General features: G+C 53.1%; 1 protein-coding gene across 1 annotated transcript in view; it reads left to right on the forward strand.

Annotated features, from left to right (window-relative positions):
* Positions 1–20,550, forward strand: part of PLXND1 (plexin D1) — an 86,906-nt gene that overhangs the window by 5,123 nt on the left and 61,233 nt on the right. Inside the window, exons 2-3 of the mRNA XM_075158531.1 lie at positions 15,903–16,079; positions 18,985–19,116. Of these exons, the coding sequence (XP_075014632.1) occupies positions 15,903–16,079; positions 18,985–19,116 (309 nt within the window). The remainder of the gene's footprint in view (positions 1–15,902; positions 16,080–18,984; positions 19,117–20,550) is intronic.

Consider the following 20,550-nt stretch of genomic DNA (forward strand, 5'->3'; position numbering starts at 1 on the left):
AGTGGGTTTACTTCATATTTGAACTATTCTGCCCCAGCAGGATCACGGCCCAGTAGGTTTGAAGGTCACGCCGGCCGCATGGCTGGAGCGCGGCGCAGCTGCGGTACGCCAGAGATCTTGCGAAAGCAGACCAGGCAAGACCCCGTCCCTGGCTTCCTGATGGCCCCAGAGGAATGGCTGTGCGCGGTGTCCCAGCACCTTCCCCCTTGGCGCCACTGAAAATAAAGGTACGGCCGTTCCAGCGGCGTGGGCGGCCGTGCTGCATCACCATGTCCCGGCGGAGACAAGCCCCCATGGCATGCTCTCGCCACTGTCCCGTCTCTCGGGCTGGCGTTTGGGGCAGGGGGACAGAGCGGGTACCTTTGTGCTACTCCAACCGGCAGCTGCCTTTTGGCCAGGGAAATGAGGACAGCTACTGGGCGGTCGCAGCCCCGCTCTCCCGGCCGCGGCCGCAGCAGAAGGGCAAGCAAATGTGGATTTCCAGGCATCTCTACAAACCTTCCCATTCTGGGTGTCCAAACATTGGCTGACGTGGGAGTCCGAGTTTAACACAAAATAAAACACACCGTGCGACAAACAAGCACACTTGAGGAAAAGCTGAGCTGGGAACCCCATCCCACGCTCCCAGCTACGCCAGACTCCTGTTTTCGTCTTCTGTGGTTTCCGTGCCAGGCCCCATGCTCTCCTTCTAAAAAGTCCTGGAGAGGTAACTAGGGAAAGCAGACTTGTATTCATTAGACTTAGATTCGCTAGCCAGGGATCTGCATCTCTCCTGGGAAACGCTTTGGGGTCTGCAACTCAAAAAAGGCTGAAAATCCAGTTTGTTTCCTGTGCTGAAAAACAGGCATGGCGGCCTGGGATAATGATGCGTTTCAGCATTAATTCTCAAGTTTCTGGCTCTTGTGGCTTTGTGTCAGATCCTGCATGCTCATTGAGCACAGTGTTTTGTGGTGTAATGATGAGATACCCACCAGTGAGCTTTACTATAACGGGTTGTTAAATAAAACGAACTCCTTGGGTAGACTGTATAAACAGTCTCAGCATATATCTATGCCTGGGCATAGAAATGTGGTTTGAAACTAGTCAGGAAATGTTCCCAAAGAAAAAAACCTCATATACATGTGGGAATATGACAAAGCATCTACTTACTCTCCAAATATACTGTGGCATCTCCGTGGGATTGGGTTTTATAGGAGCTGAGTTACTTTGAAGTGCTGGTTTATACTAATTTAGAAATTCCAAACATGAAAATAAATGTGCTCTAACCTTACATCTACTCAAATAAATCCAGAGGATTAGCCACAGAAAGGAAACTGGGAATTTACACTTAATTTGTACATTAAAAATGAGGCAGGAGTTCTTGTAGCAGACTTAATTTCTGCTTTTCGCAGAACGCGTTGTGTTTGGAGTTGCTAGCACGCACCTGAAGGTGCACATGCCCCGTTGCTGCAAAGCTGCACTGCGCTGTTGTATGGCCATAATCCGTTCTGCTTCTGGATGCTGTTTTACAAGCAGTGGGAAGTTGGTGTCCCTCCAAGCTGCTGTCCGAGGGCTGGGTGGCGGGGGGCCTATCTGCCCACGGAGGGTCCGGCAGGACCTGGGGTGCCCCAGACAAGAGGTTCAAGCCACAGCCTGAGCTTTGCTGGGCTTTGCAAGACTTTGGACTTGGACCCAGACCCGAGTACTGCATACCTGCTCTGCCTCTCACCTGGCCAACTGTTGGGTACGTTTCCTTGGGAGTTTATGTGGAAATACGACCCTCTGTGTGCACAGAGAGCAGGAGCCGTGTGAATCTCGTCCTTCCTGGGAAGGCAGGCTCAGCTCCGTGGGCTGCCTGTGCCCGGGGGCTTTCCTGCTGCCGAGGGCCGGCGCAGCCCCGGCGCTTTGTGCCGAGCAGGGGAGTCTCCCGGGGAGCGGCTCGGTGCCCCCGAGCCAAAGGTGGGTGGTGGGAACGCGCCTCCCGGGGGCCCCGGGGCTCGCCCCTGCTTTGCATCTCAAGCTCAAACAGATTCCAAAGTGCAAAGGGAAATTCGGTTGAAGCGGCAGAAGTTTCTGTGCCTGGAAACCAGAAGTTGTGCTGCTTTAGGTGAGAGAACAGAGGACGGCTCCTGGCCATGGAAAAGCGCCCGTCTGCTCGTGCAGCGTTGGGCCCGTGCTGCTGGCTGGTGCTGGCTGGCCTGGGCGAGGCGGGCACTGGGTCCCTTTGCAGAGGGGGATCAGAGCTGCCGCCTCAGGTTTCTGGAGAGCCATAACCACAGCCGGCTGCACAGATCTTGTTATTCTCAGTAGCTAGAAATTCAGATTAATTTTGGTCCATTAAGCTCATCAAATCTCCTGTAACTAAATAATGATTTAGGTGGAAAACAGAAAAAGGATCATTTTGGCTAAGTCCAGCGTTGCACGTGGAGGTACATCACGGCCAAGAGGACACTGGAGCACTCTGTGAGGTGCTCATACGATCATTCGGAGGTGGTGATCATATCTCGGCAGCAGTCTCTTCATTCAGGGGTTTTCAACCACTTTTATTTGTGCAGCCCCAGATGTTTTCCAGGGCAGGCATTTGGCTCCCACCCGTGAACGCAACCCTACTCCCTGGGAGCCCCGATGGGTGCTAGCTCAGCTGTGGGGTCTTGGCGGGTGGAAATGAAGGGATTTGCCATCTCTTTCCTGATTTTTCAAAGTCTAGTTTATAGTGATTGAGAGAGAAGATTGGTGGGGTTGAGGGCACCTGGAGAGGTGAATAAGGCACCTAGAGATGTGGATGGGTGCCTGGGGATGCTGTAAAAACACCTCGCTACGCCTTGAAAATCCCACTAGGTGTCTATTTAAACTTGCAGGCAACTGCACCATTGTGATATTCTGGTCTGATGACCTCTTCCAGCAAGTTGTTGGAAACATAGTAGGTCTGAGCCCCTGGCTGTGGTAATTTAATGCAAACACGGGGCAAGCCTGAACCAGCAGCGGTTGGAAACAATCAATTATAACCACCTGAGCGCCGCCACGCGCTACCTACAGCAGCGCGGCTGCGCCTCCCAGCTCAGGCTCCTACATGGCACGGGCGGGGGGTCGCCCGTTGTGGCCAGGGGCTCCCCAGCTGCAGGGGGAGTGTGCACAGGCGCGTGACCACTCGTTTGCACCGAGGAGGTGATGGACGGGGATCAGTGCTCTTGACAGGGAGGAAGGAACAGCTCCATGGTCAGGGGCACATGGTGACGCTCGGAGGTGTTACTGCCTGTGCTGCAAGGAGCCGCAGGGCTGTGCCTGCGGCGTTGCTGCAGCCCCCCGCACTCGCAGATCCGTTTGTCATTGTGAACCCTTGGTACAGTGCACCAGTCTGGGCTGGGGGAGCGTTGTTGCCCTCTTTTCACGGGGGAAAGTAGGTGGTAAGAGTCTGCCTGATTGATGCCTTTCATTGATCAGATGGGTGGCAGTGTCAGGATTTGAATTGGGGTCCCGAGTGCTGGAGTGCTGCTGTGTCCGTCCCCAGCACGCGTACCCAGGGGCACAGCGTGGCGGGGGGTGAGCCGACCACTGCATCTGCAGGAAAGATCTGCTTTGCTTTTTTTTTGTTTTGTTTTGTTTTGTTTTTTTGCTGGGTTAGTAAAGAAATTATTGCAAGTTGTTTTCTTCTCAAGTTGGGACCTAACACCTTGCAGCAAGCGGAGGAGGTGGCAGACTGTCTGTGGCAATCTCCCACTTCGAGAGACCGGTAGAATTTATTGACATTTTTGAGCAGAGGGATCAGTACTAATTTCTAACATCTGGGCAGCAGTTCTGCTGGCAGCCACCGCTCCGGCGGAGCGAGGCCAGCGGGGGCGTGGGACGGCTCGCTCCCGAGAAGGCCCGTATCAAACAGAGCCTGGACGAGCCCCTGTTAGATGTGGTGCGCTGATGAGCAGGGCTGATATCAAAGCCTGTGATGATTTCACCTCGTTACCTGCTGAGTGTCAGTGGGGCTTGTCCGGTGTGGGGAGCGTACGCTGGCTCCTCACGCAGATCTGTGCTGGGGGTTGGGACTGGGACGTCCCCAGGGATGGGGGGCACTGGGGCCATGGCCATGGCTCGTGGTCTGAGCAGAGCCAATCTGCTGTTGCCAGCCCCTACGCCTTCCTCTCCAGTTCAGAGTGCATTGTATTTTGGAGGAAGGGACCTATGGATAAGTGCAGCCTTGCAGGCCAGGGATGGGACAAGAGGCGCATTGGCTTGGGGTGTTTCTCAGGTGGGCAACGGGATAGGGGTTAACTTGGATATTCAGGCTTTTTTCCATACTGGGGGTCTCATTCTGCTGTGCCTCCTCTGCAGGCGGCGTGGCCAGAGTCACAGTTCCCAGGTTTGCTGCCGTGCTCTCGAGGGTGCCACCGCGCGGGTGAGCGGTGGTCGCGGGAGCTGCGGGACACAGAGGGAGCTCGGGGCTTGTGGAGGGGCTGCTCGAGTCCAGGGCACAAACCCCAACTTGACTCTCAGGCCGCAGCGAAGCTGCAGGCCCCCGTTTGGACCTGCGGCCACCAAAGCCGCGCTGGCCGCTGTGCCAGCGGCGCAGGCAGTGGGAGGCGGCTGAGGTCGGGCAGCAGCAGTCTGGCCAGGCGGGACCAGCTGCTGGAACCAGGCTGCCCATTTTTTGGGCCCGAACCATTGAAGGATCGTTGCTCTGACAAGATTTCTGCAGCTTATGCGTTGCAAGTGACACTGGAATACAAATTTTTCGATTCTAACCCAGAAGCAAAATTGTCTGAAAGTCTGGATTTTGCAAACACGTACCTCTATTGTTTGAAGGAAATTTGGAACTTGTCTTCCTCTTTCTGTCTCATCTCTGTGTAAAGTATTATGCTGCTTCGTACTGCTTCCTTCTGGAGCAAAAACCCTTTGGCTATTAGATTTTCATCCCCCCGTCTGCTGACCGCTGCCAACATACAAGGGGTTGTGAGCTGCTAGTAGCCAAAAGTCACCTCTGGTGGATTGCCTAATTAAAAGGGGCCATTGAAAACCTGGAATGTTCTAGAAAACAGCTGTGTGTGTAGTGATCTTTTTAAGAGGAGTTGGGAAAAGTTTCCAGGATAATGATAGCACTCGATGAAGAAGGGGAGATGTGAAAGATGAGGGTTTTTAATGTAATATAAAATAGCAGTTTCCAAAGTTTTGACTCGTGAGTCCCTGTCATCCTTCAGTATATCTCGTAGATCCAGATGTTAACTGCAAGCGGTACAGAGGCACCAGGGATGGTGTGCTCTTGCATGTGGTTCCTCAGAGAGCGGTGGACCACCACCCCAGTCCGGGAACCGGCTCATGCAGGCAGCCGGCTCAGGTTGGGCTTTTGGCACTCAGTGTGGCAGGTCATTAAATGGGAAGGAAATTGTGGCTAAATCTCTGCTTGAGAGGACAGACATCCGCATCTGGAGAGCAACTGATACAGATGATTTCCTCCCTGCACTTTTTCATTTGGTTTGAATCATGTGTGTCCCTGGGGTGAGCCACATGGCAGAAGGCTGGGATGGGTGGAAGTTCCCGCGCATCCCTCCTGGGATTCCCCCTGCCAGGAGAGCGCTCCGGCCGGCGTGCCGGCCACCTCAACGCGCTGGGGCTCCCTGAACACAGAAAGGCTACTTGGCCATTGTCAAATAAGCTGCTGAAGAAAGATTTCAAGCTTTGGGGAGGAGCTGGGATTGCAGTGTTATGGGGATTACCTAACTGTAGTGTCATTTTTTGCTGAGATTTGGTAGCACAGCAAGCTGCAAAGCTCCGTGGATCTTTCCAAACAGCTTTGGAAACATCAGTTTGTACAAATCTTGAAGACAGGCAGAGAAAAATATAAAATGGTGGAGAAAAGGAAAGCCTTCCATACTTTGACCAAATAAGAGAGGCGCTCAGTTGCTGAATCCAGTAGGACCATTGATTTTTAACAAATTTTGAAAGTATTCTGCTGATCCTAATTGCCTAATTGTGGGGGGTGGGGAGGGAGGACCACCAAAGAAGAAGCTGTAGAGATGCAATACTGGCAAGTCAACAAGCACAGTGCTTTTGGAGAGGTGCCTTGAGCATGTCTTTTGCTTCGTACCGGTGCCGCCTGTGTGTGGGTCCGAGGGCTGGCCGCAGGTTGGAGGAGGTGTGCGCTCACACCTCCATTCTTCACACTTTCCATAACCATCCGTTTAACCTGTTTACTTGGATTTTCTCTGTCACAAAAATGAGGGCAGAGGTCTCTATCTCGTGCGTTAGAGTGGAGGAAGGGTACACCTGTGAGCTAGGGAAGCAGCGCGTCTCCCTTGGACCATGTCTTTATGCCTTGGTCGCTTCCACATTTGGAGTGCTCTGTTAATGAGCAAAAAGGCTTTTTTTAACCTTTCCATGCCAAACTACTGCAGCGGGCTGGGTATTGGGAGCAAGCAGTGTTGGTTTGTTTCTGGACGCCAGTGCCAAGGCTGTGAGCAGACGATGTGCACGGTGGTACCCATGGAGGCTGCCTCTGCGGCACAGTGGCGTGGGGCAGCGCTGCCATTCAGAGGCAGGTTTTACTGAGGATGCGTAAAAGAAGAGTAGAGTTCTGCTCATTATCTCAGCGCTTAATTGATTCAGCAGAACTAATGAGGAAAATACAGGAAAACATTTACTACAAACTTGCTAAATGAAGCAGATTTGAACTGACACATGTAAAAGACCAGTTGTGTTGGGTAAGAAGTTGTTACTTTAATGGATGCTTTTTTCAGTCCAAAATTGCACAGATATGCCTTCAGAGCACTTTGAGCATGGAAAGTGCGAAATCTTAGCAGTAGCAATAGTAAAAAAATAACCTCCGAAGATCGCGGAGCCAAACTCTCAGTTCACCCAGGACTCCTCCCTGTCGGAAGGAGTTTGAATTGGGGAGGAGAGGTTAGGGGAGGAGATTGGTTACTGCAGCCAAAGCTCAACATAAATGAGAAACACAGCTTGAGTGGTGGAAGGGGAGGCTCTCCCAAGGAAAGAGCAGCTAAGAAAATACAGCCTGAATAAATCAGGCGTCTTACTCGAAACAGTTTTGAGGGGGATGCATTAGTTCAGCTTTCAGAGCAGTGCGAGAGTCCTTGGGACAAGGCGCACTCGGCTGATCCGCTCTGCTCCTTGTCCCCGGGGAGCGGGGCAGAGGAGCCATGTTTCCAACGGGCGTGAATTTAACGGACGTACAAACTCTCGCTGCTTAAATGCGCGCTCTTTTGGCTATGACAACCCCTTTGCAGCCTGTTGTTTGTTAATCCCTCTGCCTGCCCATTCCTGGGGGATTTGATACTCTAATCTGAAGCATTGTATTTAATGCAGGATGAAGGCTAACATAATAAGCTTGACCAGTCTTCCTGGCAGCATGAAGGATATGCAATTTCAGTTAAAAGACTGCTACTTTTTTATATTTCTCTGCTTTGAGCAGTTCCCCATGAAGTTGCATGTGCTGCTTCAGTTCTCTGCAGGGTGAAGCACTGGCGTGTGCCAGACCCCCGGCTTGTGCGGAGCGAGGAAGGGGAACCCATGCCAGGGTTGCCCAGACCGGGGGGAAGGTGTTTTGGAGGAGGTCTGTGCAGAGCAGGTTCTGCCAGTCTCCTGTCAACATTGCCCTCCACTTTCTTTACCAGTAGTTCAGCCTCAGGGTCAGCACGACAGGGTTGGGGCTTGCAGAGCGATGGACGGCCACGAGTCTGGCCAGTTCCTGGCCAGTCTGGCCACCTCCACCGAGGAGGTGGCGGAGGAGACCGAGGGGGTAATCACACTGTCTAGCTGCAGGCGTCCAGCTTCGGTGCTGAGGCTGGAGACTCCGGGGACTCCTCGGAGCTCTTACATCCTCTCTAACACCCCGAGGAAGGCTCCCGTTATAGACACCTCCCACCCTTCCCTCCTGCGCCTGAAGTGACACAGCAGAAGATGGATGGCCGCCGGAAGCCTGTGTCTGTTCAAGCCGTTGTCGGACTTTGGCCTCACCGTCACAGACCAACTGGCTTTGCCTACAGCCCGGCTGTTCCCCGGTCCTGTCCCAATCTTTTGACTGCATCTTCCCTCCAAGATGGGTTCTTGCAGGCAGCAGCCGAGCAGGCGTACGTCAGGTCTGCCGGGGGCTGCCGCTGCTGAACAGCAGCCAGAGCTTGGGTTTTGCCCTCTGAGATGAGATGTGGTGCTGAGAGCATCTTCTGGCGCTTCAAACCACCTCACCCCTGATGGTTTGAGGTCTGCGGTTGCGGCGGAGGTGAGCGTGGCTGCTGCCGCTTAGATGCAGCAGATGCTTGGCCTGAACCAGGCTTGGTACGGCACTGGCTGGAGATCTGTGTCTTTGCAGACTCACCGAAAACAGTTTCTCGTTTGCTTTCGGGGGCTGGTGGGCTCAGCCTGTCGGGTCAGCTCTGGCCCTGAGTCCAGCTTCAGGCACACAGTCTGCTGAGCCCCTCGCCTTGTAACGGGTGAGCACCTTGACCGTTGCCGCGAACTCAGAGATCGGTGAAGGGCAGGACAAGTGGCGTAGGCACCCAGGGCTGCCAGGCATCTCGTGCCTCCGATTGTGCAGATTCCTGAGTAATTCTCGTGCAGCGCAGAACAGGTCTAAGGCGATGAAAAGTCCCAGGAGGACCACTTGTCTGCAGAGTCCTTGGTGCGCCCTGCCTTCCCCAATGGCCATCGGTCCTGTGCTCGCTGGGCTTCACTCCCGGTTTGCTCTGCTCACTTCATGTGAGGGACACAAGCCTTAATTCCTCGGTCGTTTTAATCAGGTGAATGTCCCATGTGAAGCTGCCAAGAGTGAGTGTCAGGAGCTGGCAGGAAAGAAAAGGGTTGGAGTCAAGAGTAGGGAGAGGGGAGAAAGAGTTTTATAAGATGGGGGGAAACAAGTTTTCCTGTAAAATGAAAATGAAGATAAGAGGCTGAAAAACTGCCAGGCATCAGGAGCTCTGCTGAAGCCGAAGGAACGCTTTTTGGCACGGGGGTGACGTTTGTCAGTGGTGGAGGGAGGAGCCGGTGCACCGACACGGTCATTTTTCTCTCTGCGCGGCCGATGCGGCTCTGCTGCTGGTGCCGCTGGCTGTGGTGTGGTGAATGCGCGTCTGGCGGGAGAGCGGTGATTCGGGGGGTTTGACAGAGGGAATCTGCTGACAGTTTTTCATTAGCAATTACTCCTCTTCAGCAAGAGACTAACTTTCCTGATCCGGGGATGGAGGCGATAGCCATCCCAGCTATCGCCTGTGCAGGGACGAGGCGCGTGGGGCTGCACATGGATCGTTGTGGTTTCCCAGGGCACAAACCAACATGGAGGTCTGCAGGAGAGGTCCTGAGGGCTGCTGCTGAGTGGCTCTTGCGCACGCTGGGGGAGCATCTGGGCAGGTCCTGCGGACGCTGACGGGCCCGCTGGCATCGGTTGGGCGGTGCTGATTTACCCCTTGGGACTCTGCCCCCCGCCGTGTCCAGGTGCCATTGGGCTGGAAAAGCTGCTGGGGTGGTGGAGCCATGGCTGTGGCTCCCCGCGGGCGGGCTGTGGTCCGGGTTGCCACTGAGAGCAGACAGATGGGTGTTTGGACAGCCCGTTACCGGTGTCACACTGGTGGCTTGCAGAGCACTGCGGGCCAGGGCTGGCACTGTGCAAATGTGCAAAACACAGCAAAACCTCCGCTTCCTCCCTCAAGAAACTTGTGGTCTAAGTAAACAGTGAAACCAGGGTGCAAATCTCATTTTAAGCCTTTTTTTTAAGGACGTCTGCTGTGCTGGGGGTGTGCTGATTGCTTAGTGTGGATGATTCTCGAGAAAAATTCAGTAAGATTCATTTTATCAGAGGTTCTCAGCTCGAGTGCCTCGACTGCCCAAGAGTGTATGTTGATTTGCCTCCCATTGCCTAAAAAATATGATGGGAGGTTAGAGGAGCTCTGTGATAATGCCTGCCCTTACAACAGCACTACAATTAGAGACCGCTTACGTCTCAAGTGCCTTAACAGTAGAGTCCTCTTCTGAGGATGACATTTTCCTCCAGGCATCCCAAAAAGCCTGTTTTTGACAGCTCTGGTTGCGACACCCCAGGAGATAAACGGAGATGGGGGGCTCTGGGATGAATGGGCTCTGCCTGGGAGGGGTTTCGTGGCCAGTCTGGGCTCTGCCCGACACAGAGGAGGGCTTGTGTTTTCTGTTTTCGTAATGGAGCCGGGCCGGCTTGCCACCATCTCTCGCTCTGCCTGGTTTCCTATGGTGTCTATGCAATATTTCCACGTTGTTTTTTAGCCTCTCTCTACTGTTCAGCTTTGAGTCCATGTCCTGCTATTCTCTTCGGACAATGTCCAAATTATTTTTAATATTCTCTCTGCAAGCAGAGATTTCCCTGAGTCATACCTAAATGTTAATAAAAGCCTAATGGTTTATGTTAAGGAAGGCAAGAGATAAAACTAGAGCCCTTTTATCACAGACTTTAATGGCCTGAAAATGTCAGTTGTGTGGGAGCAACTGCCAAATTTTGAGCCTATGAAGATGATGGCTAAGTCCCACAAATCAACAAGTTTGGAGCGGATTATCGGTTGCTGGCTGTGTCATTTTCCCAGGACTCCAGGCATGCTAGAAGCCAACACTTTAATCCGCTCTGATACGATGCATGAAAGGGGCCGGACTCCCTTTACACTTACTGCTGCTCTGTGAAGCTTTCAGACCCGCTGTAGTAGAATAAGAAAAGCCTTGCTGAAAGCAAAAGCTGCAGGGCTTTTTTCTGAACTGCAGCCTGCTTTTGATTCAGAAATAAACTCCATCTTTGGTTAAGAACTGTTTTTAAGGTCACAAACACAGGATGCAGAAATCAGTACGTTTCATGGTTTTCCTGAGTGCTGCCTCACCACTCCTCTTCCTCCTTCTGTTTCCAGCAGACTTCCTTCCCGACGGGACATCCTGCGTGCCTGCCTCTGGGGCACAGCGCCCAGGGCTGGGGAGCTGTAATGGAAATTCTGGGAAATCCCTTTTTCTGCTCCTTTTAGGCCTGGGATAAAGAACTGAACTTGCACCGTGAAAATAGCTGAACTCTTGAGCTCTGATGTGGCTGGAAATCTTTTACCTCTGTCCTGCTTTGTTTTTGCAATCACGCTCAGGGGTTGATCTGACTAACCCTCCTCTTAGATGTGGGTCCTTGGTTTGAATTAATTTGCATCACTTGTGAAATTTCGCAAAAATACAGAGTACGCCCTCCTTGCAAGTGTGTGGGGTGACAGCAACGCTGCTCAGCCGGTGCCGGTTGCGGGTTGTCTCCAGCTTGTGCCCGAGGTGGCTCTTCATTAGCGTCAAAGTGGCAGAGTCGAATGTTTTGGGTGCAGAAGGATCCAAATCTAGACCCTCCCAATATTTCTGTGAGTTATTGAGTATCCAGAGTGTGTAGCAGAAAAATAGTGGCAATACAGTAAATGCCCGCAGGGTTGTTTTAAAATGTAGATCATAGAAAGAGATTGGTTTTGGAAAAAAACTTCACGTTTATGCTTTCCCCACTTCAGGGCAGGGCAGTTTGATTTAAGATGGAGCAAGACTTAACCCATTCCGCACGGAGAAAGCCTTTTAGCACAACCTTGAAGTGCAATTTCCTAAGCTGTGGTGATTGCCTGGTGCCTGCAGAAGGATGTGACTTGGCCGTATCCTGTTTACCATAACGCGGCAGAGTTAAGATGTCCCCTCTGTGCTGGGGTTTACAGACAGCAGCAGCACAGTGTGTCTCCCCACCCTGAGACCCGAGAGAGGGAAGCACCGTATGTTTCCTCCTGCCCATCCGTCGGAAGAGCTGATGTCATTTAAAGAAAGGTGTTTCAGAGGAAGGATGTATCTGGCCAAAATAAAGCTTGGCCTGTGTTAGAATAGTTACATCCTGTTTACTGTGGAAGACACTTTGCGCTGATACTAGGTCTGAAATGCGTGGTTTATGCACAGGCAGGCGCAGCAGATAAGGAACTTCCCGTGATTTCGGCCACCTGTGAGAAGAAAGGGCTGTGTCCCTTGGGCTGGGAGGCAGCGAAGCTGCCGGCAGACAAACGCCAGTACCAGCTCCCCGGCAGCTGCTGCGGAGACGAGGTGCTGAGCGTCCCTTGGGCTCCCAGGCGGCCTGAGGTGCCTCTGTGCCTCAGTTTCCCAGCTGGAAGGAGCTTTGTGAGCTTCAGGTCGCTCATATTGGTAAATGAAACAGTAATGAAGAGGGGCTAGAGATAATCATCCCCAAGACAAATAAATAAACCCAAGTGCATTTCTAAAGGTCTGGCTGTGAATGGAAGGGACCATTAAATCAGAAATATGAATGGCTTGCTGTATCCTCTGTATGGTATAAAAAAGTTGTGTTGCCCGGTTACAGGGGGAAACACAAACACTTAAGAATTTGGGCTGCAATTTTATTTTTTAATAGAATGAAATGCCATACAACTGCAAAATGCATTTAGCAAAGTCACTTGCATCCACAACACTTGATCCTTTCGTCTCGGTCCTATGTGAACCAAGCTGCAGTTCCGAGCATGTTGCCTCTTGCCTGGCACTTTGTTTAACAGAGGAAGTTTTTCAAATCAGTCTTCGCCGCTTCACGTCTGATGCAACTGGTCGGACGGCAGCAGCAGACGCGGGGTCTGGTGTGTGCTGGGGCGCAGGGGACCGAGATCAGGGCGGTTTCCTGGAGAGGACCCAGTCTGCCATTTGCGGCAGCACGCTTGCGCTGGTCCAGCAGCAGGGAAATGAGCCCCGGACGTGTCTGCAGCGGCGCGCTCCCTCCGGGCGGGGGGGACGACCGTTCTGCAGGACAGGGGAATTGTCTGCTGTGGGTGCCATTGCGCAGAGGGTGCTGTGCGTCTGTGACGGCACCAGGTGCTCGGGAAGCCAGTGCTGTTTGCTGACCAGCTGCTACAGAAGGCTGAGAGCTGGCTGGCACCTACAGTTCACACCCAGCCCGGTGGGGTTTGCTGCTGTCCTCTCCCACGCAAAGAGGAGGAGGAGGGGGCAGTGCCATGGCCTGCGTTCTCCATGCCGACTGTCCCCCCCAGAGCGTCTCCGGCCCCTGCAGAGAGGTCACCAGCCCTGCCGTGGTCTGGCGGGGGGATGCCACCCCTCGCTCCCAGAGACACAGCCCACTTGCTTCGCATATGTTTTGAGTTTTAGCAAGTTTCTTCCCCATTTTTTTCCAGGGACGTGTTGCTGTAATGTGGCACCAACCCAAGACGTGTGGTTGTGGCCGGGAGGGGGGACAGGCACAAAGAGGGAGGTGCAGCCCAAACCGGGGTCCGGGCCCGAGGTCGGAGCGGAGGGGTGGTCCTGCCTGGGTCTCACGCGCTCGCTGCAAAGCCTGAAGATTTGCCTAATCTCCTAAACGGGGCGAAGAGAGGGGAGAGCTGAAGATTTAGTCTGATTCCATTAAAGAAATAGTAACGATAATAAGGGAATTAAAATACAGGCCCTGGTGCGCTCAGCCCAGGGAGGAAGGAATATGCTAAACACGCTGGTTGTCAACTTCTCCTGCCTGGTGGAAGCATGTGGTCCAGTTTCTTAACAGATACAGCCTCAAATCCCTGCATTTGTTCTGCTTAAATTAGCACTCCTGACGATTATTTTGGAAGGGATATCCACGTTGTGGTGGAAGTTCAGTAAGGCGTAAAATGTGCTTAGTTTTAGGGGTGTGGGTTGCAGTCCGCCAGCAGTCTCTTGTCTAGGGTTTTGTGTAAGCACTTCCCACAATCAGGGCCTGAATTTGGTGTGCTTTCAGGCAGCCTGCAAATACCCATCAGCCCTGCAGCTGCATGCCTGCACCCAGGAAGGGTGACAGTGCAGTTGCGGCTTCTCTTAAGATGAGCCTGAAATGGCACTGTAGATGATGTGGTAATGGCCCTTGAAACATGCCCATCGTTTGCACCCACAGCACTTCATAAAAGCTGCTGTAGAATGACAGCAGGTAAATTGTCGGCAGCAAGACTGTTGTGATGCTCAGACGTTGTTGAATCCGTCCACATTGTCTGAGCAGAAATTATAAGGAGAGTCTCAGAGGATTCAGGGTGAGAGTGGTCATAAATCTCGGCTGCATCTCAGCAGGGTAGGAGGAATATGAAGCATCAGTCCCATTTTCAAATGCTGCTGTCATGCAGCAACTGTGCTGATTAATTTAGCACAGGATAGTAAAGTCTGTTGTCTTGCTCTGGGCGAAACGAGCCAAATGCCTGCTCACAGACAAGGCTCACAGGTGAGGAGTCCTTAACAATTGTCCTCTGCCTTCGCCCCTTGGCACCTGATAGCGAATTGACATGGGAGCCTTGATACCGGCCTCGTGCCCCAGTCGCCAGCCCCCGACGGGGTGGCTCGTCCACCGGGGCCAGCCCGGCAGTGGGGCCAGCCCGGCAGTGGGGCCAGCCCGGCAGTGCCGCTCACCGCCGTGGTTCCTGCTGGAGCCGGGCGCAGGCTCGAGCTGTGGCGCCTGCTGTCCTGCTGTCCTGAATTTAACTTTTCTGTAACAAAGGCAGTTCCTGCTCCCCCAGAGCATCGAGGAACAGCTTGAAAGCAGAAGCCAGAGGCAAATAACGAACATCTTGTGGTCTTGGGCACAGGGCACAGCTGTACTGTTCCCCGGCGCATGGTGAGCGGCTGAGGGTTGAGGTTGGATGGGGTCGGTGGTTCCAGTGTTTCTGGGCAGTTTTGCAGCCACTGCATATCCCTTCGTGTCCCGCAGCACGGTGCCTCCTCCCACTTGGCAGCTCCTCCATCCCGTCCTGTCCCAGTGGAAGACCAGTGGAAATTTTGCTGTTGACTGCAGTAGCAGCAAGATCAGAGCCAGGATTTACAGTCCTGAGAGTCTCCAGCAAGCTTTTTTTTCCCCCCTCCCTTGGCTCTGTTCTTACTCACTTCCTCACTTACTTGCAGGGGAATAATATTTTGAGTTCTTTTATTGGAGAAACTTGTTGCTTCACCTTTCGTTTGAGAGGGAAGGAGCTGGAGATGGCTGCTGGGCTTGTAGCCGCCCCAGCTGAGTGCGGCTCCGCACGCTTCTGAGTGCTGATCCTGAGCGCTGGCCAGCAGGAAGGGGCACCCGTTGCAGCGCTGGGGCGGCGCGCGGGAAGGGGCACCCATCGCAGCGCTGGGGCGGCGCGCGGGAAGGGGCACCCATCGCAGCGCTGGGGCGGCGTGCGGGAAGGGGCACCCATCGCAGCGCTGGGGCGGCGCGCGGGAAGGGGCACCCGTTGCAGCGCTGGGGCGGCGCGCGGGAAGGGGCACCCGTTGCAGCGCTGGGGCGGCGCGCGGGAAGGGGCACCCGTTGCAGCGCTGAGGCGGCGCGCGGGAAGGGGCACCCATCGCAGTGCTGAGGCGGCGCGCAGGATCAGCCCGCTGTGGGGCAGAGCAACTGCCTCTGCGAGGGCAGGAGGCTGCTGGGGAGGGCTCATCTTCAGCAGGCTGAGAAACCTCACTGCGGCGCAGTCCCTGCCGGCGAGGGGCTTCCAGTGCCATGCCGGAGAAGAGACCTCTGACTGCTGCGGTGGGAGAGGGGGGCAAGGAGCCCCCTTGTCCTCTTTTACCATCGCACCTGACTTTTATGTTGAGGTGAGGGTGCTGCTACAGTAAATGGGGCTTTGGCTGGAGGATGCCCTCGTGGGGTGCCCTGCACCTGGATGGCTCCGGCAGTGATCCCTGTGCTGCCCTGATCCCACCCATAGCATGGGCAAGGGCAGAGCTCCTCCGACAGGTCATCTCCAGCAAAGCCTAGTCTGGATTTGGCTCTGCGGGAAGATCTGGCAAGCAGAAAGGAGGCTCTATTACATCTCTTTTCTCCCATATTAACCAGTTACATTTTCCTATTCCATGACTCGGTAGTGAGGAGCTTTCCCTGGGCGCAGCAGGGCCATCGGCAGTTTGTCCACACTGAGCCCGAGGCGGTGATGGTGGGGGGGACCCGCTGGTGTTTGCTGCAGCCCGTTGATGTGCGTGTCTCTCCGCAGCTACAGCCGGAGCAGCTGGACTGTGGGGCAGCGCACCTTCAGCACCCGCTGGCCATTGTGAACCCCGTCACAGCGACCCCCGTGTTCACCTACAGCGGCCTGACCGCGGTGGCGGTGGCCAGCGTCAATAACTACACCGTTGTGTTCCTGGGCACCGCCAGCGGAGGACTCCTGAAGGCAAGTGGAGCCTGGCAGCACCAACGCGGGGGAGGCAGGGCTGGGGGGACAGGGAGGGTGGCGGGGCTTCCCCTTCCAGCCTGGTTTGCACAGAGGACAATGTTTGTTGTCGAGTTTGTCTGAGCACCTGCTTTTGTTTGGCAATGAAGAAGTAATTGGATGCTGCCATAATCTGTACAGTGATATATGCTGCCTAGTGACTGGTGGCCGTTAATTACTGTTCAAGGCTGCCATGCGAGCAGGATGTTCTTGATGAACCCTATGCTGGAAATGTTATTGTGCAGCATTTAATTATTAACAGCTCTTCTAGTAAATTCTCCCTCCTGATGGCTTTTGAAGGCTCCATGTAGACAGGGGAATCACCGAGTGATGCTTCATCACAGCTGAGTCCAAAGCAGGTGTGAACCCACGCATCTGATGGAGTATCTGTTTTAAATAATGTGCCAAAGGCAATGTAGGGCAATGCAATACCCTGGCTCCAGAGCCAAGATGCAAGGCCAAGGTTTCAGTAACTTCAGCGCTTGAAGTTTGCCAAAGAAAGTTTTGATTCCAGCCAGCCACAACAGCTTGGTGTACTCCCAGCATCGAAAGTCCACAGAGGAGAGGGGAAAAAAGCCCTGGAGCAGAGACACAGCTGATACCTGCTTTGTCTCAGCCTGGGGTGAGTGGTGCATAATGTAGAATGCTGGATCAAAATGCTTGGAGAGAAGAAAACTGATCCAATCTCTTCCCTTGCGGCCAAGTGCTCTTGGCAGAAATCTGGGAACGATCACAAAGAAATTCACTGCTTTGATTTTTGCCCGCAGGGGCAGGTAATTCACGAGGGTGGGAGGAAGCTGGCACCTCGGCCAGGTGCACCGGGCTGGAGAGGCACATGCCACACGCAGCGCAGCCCCTGTTCACACAGTATTAACAGCTCTGCTTCCATTATCATCTCAGAGAAAGCAGCCTTATCTGCTGAGCCTCCATTAGGGAGAGGCTCCTGGCTACCCTTTGCTGGGATAATTTGCTCAGATAGCTCTAATCTAATTCTGCAACACAGCTGCATAACCAGAAGCCCTTTTACCTTCGGGGCTCCTTGTTATTTGGCACAGGATGCAAGATACTTTGCGTGAGTTATCATTCAGATTTGCTGCCTGAGAAAAGACAGCAAAGGGGCAGAAATAGTGCTCAACCAGCTCTTGCCAGCAGCAATTATGGCTGCCAGGGGTATGTATGGGGAATTAATCAGATAGGCTGCAGACGGGCATTTCGTGAGGGCCATTATCATTGCCACGTCCAGCAGTCATTAGAGGAAAAACAGCCTGTGGGAAGTGGTGGCCAGGGCAAGGTGTGCCAGGGTGCAATGCCCTCGAAGGATACGGGGGGATGGGAAGGGCCTGTTCTGGCGAGTCTCCACATGTCCAGGTCTGGAAGGCTGTAGACAAGGAGCTGTGGTGGGGTTGCCCAGAACTTCAACCCACGCTGCTCTCGCCAGCGCAGCACATGTCCCCAGCACGCCCTGGCCCTGCTCCAGTGAGAGGACTGGTGGTCTGTGCCCCTCTGCACCTCTGCGGTCGCTCTCCCCCGGGGGCCCGCAGCTCACGGGGATCCAGGGAAAGTGTCTGCGCAGTGAAAGCGTAGGGTAAACAAGCCCAGGAGGCAGAGGGACCTAGGGACAGGCGCCTAGAAACAGCCAAGCGTAGAGCAAATCTCAGCAAGAAGGGGAGAGGGTGGTTGCAAAGCTAAAGTGTAGGGCGTCGGGACTCAGTTCATGGACGTCTTGGGTGATCCCAGGCAAATCATTTAGCTTCTGGATAGCCAGCTTTTAAAATGGGGATAATGATACTTCCCTTCTTTTTCTGCATAGTAGCTAGCAGTGCTTGCATACGGTTCTTAGCAGAGGGAAGCCCTCTGCTTTGAGCTTGTGCTGTCTTACTAGGACATGTCAGTGCTGCTGTAGTGTAAGAATTAATTAATCTTATGTTAATTAATTAATCCAGACTTCAGAGAGCAGAGGCACGCTTGGTCCTTACAATTATTGCCTTCCCTTGCTAGTAAGGAGGTAGGAATTTTCCACGCTCCCTTTCTGTTTTAAGCTGAAAAGTGACTGTCACGCGAAATTGTGTAGCCCTATTGTTATTTCCTCTCAGCAATGCCACATTTGATTTGCTGAGTTTTCAAGTCAAATGCCAAGACATTCTGGGATCTGAAAGGCAGGCTGATGCTTTGCAGCCTCTTCCATCACTGCCAGCGCTTCAGCTGGTGATTCATGAGGCAAGGTAGGATTTGGCTCTCTTGCAGCAGCTGCCATGTTCCTCTGGAGTTAGCAGGGATAAAGCTTCTTTTGGCCAGGAATGACAATACTTATTTTTCAAATATGCAGGGAGCAGGGGATGCCATGTTGTATAGCCCCGTTGCTGATTTTCACTGGTTTTCATTAAGCTTTGGAAATGCGATGTTCTTTGTAACAGAAATGCACATATGTATGTAATGAGGGCTGAAGGCTGGTGCCACTTACGTTAGGGTAAAGCTAGAGTAACACTGCTGTGGCCTGCTGGAAACAGCCGTGCAGTTGAGCCTTGCAGTGGGTAAAGCCTTAGACTAGAAGTTTTGCAGGCAGCCTCTCAAACAGAGAGCTTTAAACAGAGGGACCAAGGGCTGCGAGGGTTGTTCATCACTGGGCACTGCTCCTGGCCGTGGCCTGGGCTTTCTGGACCGCTTAGTGCCTTCCCTGTAGCACAGAGCTGGCTTTTCAGCAAAGCTCTGTGTGTGCAGCTTGCGAAGGGTGTAGAGATTTACAGCATTTAAAAATGTGGAACGCCATTAGATTCCACTTTGATTCTTGTTTATAACTCAGGAAGAATGATCATCTCCCCATAGTGTTTGAAAAATAGTCTCAATGAGTGGCTTCTTCTCCCTACAGATTAATCTGGACAGTACCATGAAGGTTATTAGCAAGAGATCCATTTCGGTGGCTTATGGAGAGCCTGTCCACCCCATCATGCAGTTCGACCCTTCTGATTCCACCTACCTCTATCTGATGACCTCCTATCAGGTGAGACCTTTAGTCTTCAGCCAAATAGTCCTTTGAGCATCATGCATTTGATTTAGCGTTCAGCACTAAGCTGGGCGCAGGAAGGGACAATAGAATTTGCTTTAGCATTAATGGGCAGAGCCAAACAGTTCAGAGCTTTGGCTGGGGTGTCAAAGGGCTTTCCAGAGGGGTACCTGTGCCTGTCCATTCTCCTGCGTGGGGTGGGGGTCATGCTGAGCAGACCAGCTTGTCAGGCTTTCTCATCTTTGTGGTGGCAAGGTAAAAAGAAGAGTGAAAGATACCAAAACCGATCCCACTTACGGGAGTGCAGAAATAAGCAGAGGTTGTTCCTGTATAGAAACCTGAAAATTACGGTACACAGACTTTAATGAGGCTTTTAGGACATCCTACAGACAAAAAGTCTGCCTGTCAGAAATGGTCCTTGGGGGAGGTTTCTGCCCAGCATGGCCGGCAGAAGGGCTGCATGGGAGGAGGGCTCTCTGCGGAGAGTGGGAATGCTGCAGCAGGTAGAAACAGACGGTCTCATCTCCGTCAAGTGAGCAGAGGAGGAAGACGAGAGCTGAGCGCTCCAGGCGCTGGTGGTTTGTCCTGAATTACATTTTAATCTGTCAAAACAGATGCACAACCACAAATGTTATATGTTGCATTTATATTTTCCAAGCCCTAATTCCCTGCAGATTGGTCATTATCATTTCACAGAACCCTCCCAGGATGCCTCTTTAGCCGATGTTTCAGACTGTCTCATCTCGGCTCCCAGGCTGGGCTGTGCACCTTATTGGGGCTTGATCAAACACCCAGTGCAGCACTTACGATGCTTTCCTCTGTCTGTTTCTTTTCCAATAAACCAGATGAGTTATTTTTTCTTTGATGGAATTAGCATCCTGGGAAGCTCCCCGGGAGCTCAATGGGGTTGGGGGTGCTGAGCACCGCAGGGTTGGGAAGCAGTGAAGTGCTGCGGGTAAAGTGGGGGTCGGGCCAAGTAGCCCACAGTCCGAGGTGCGCTGGCTTGGTGGGAGCTCAGGGCTCTCAGCACCTCACGTTGTCAGTCCCCGCTGTACCAAATGACTCAGTTTTCCTTCCGAAATGTTTAGAAATCGAGGGAGGAAAAAGCAGAAACTGACACATGCTTTCCCTCCGACTGCTCCTGCCGAACAAGTGCCCAGAGGTCCTTTGATTTCTTCACAAATTAAGGTTTCCAGAGTGGTTTCGCTTTCTGGTCATTTTGTAAATAGCCAGATAGAGTTCAGCTCTGTCTGCAAAGACGCTTTCTGCAGGTCTGAGTGAGAGCTTCTCACAGGGAGGGACAAGCTGTGAAACCATCTCCATCTGACGCATCAGAAAGGTGTGGAGTCGCTCTCCGTAGCCTGACCATCACACATCTATTGCCAAGGCACCGGCTGAAAAGGAGCAGCTCAGCGCTGCCATGAACCCCTT

Source organism: Calonectris borealis, chromosome 10 (assembly GCF_964195595.1).
Source record: "Calonectris borealis chromosome 10, bCalBor7.hap1.2, whole genome shotgun sequence".
Classification (NCBI taxonomy): Eukaryota; Metazoa; Chordata; class Aves; order Procellariiformes; family Procellariidae; genus Calonectris; species Calonectris borealis.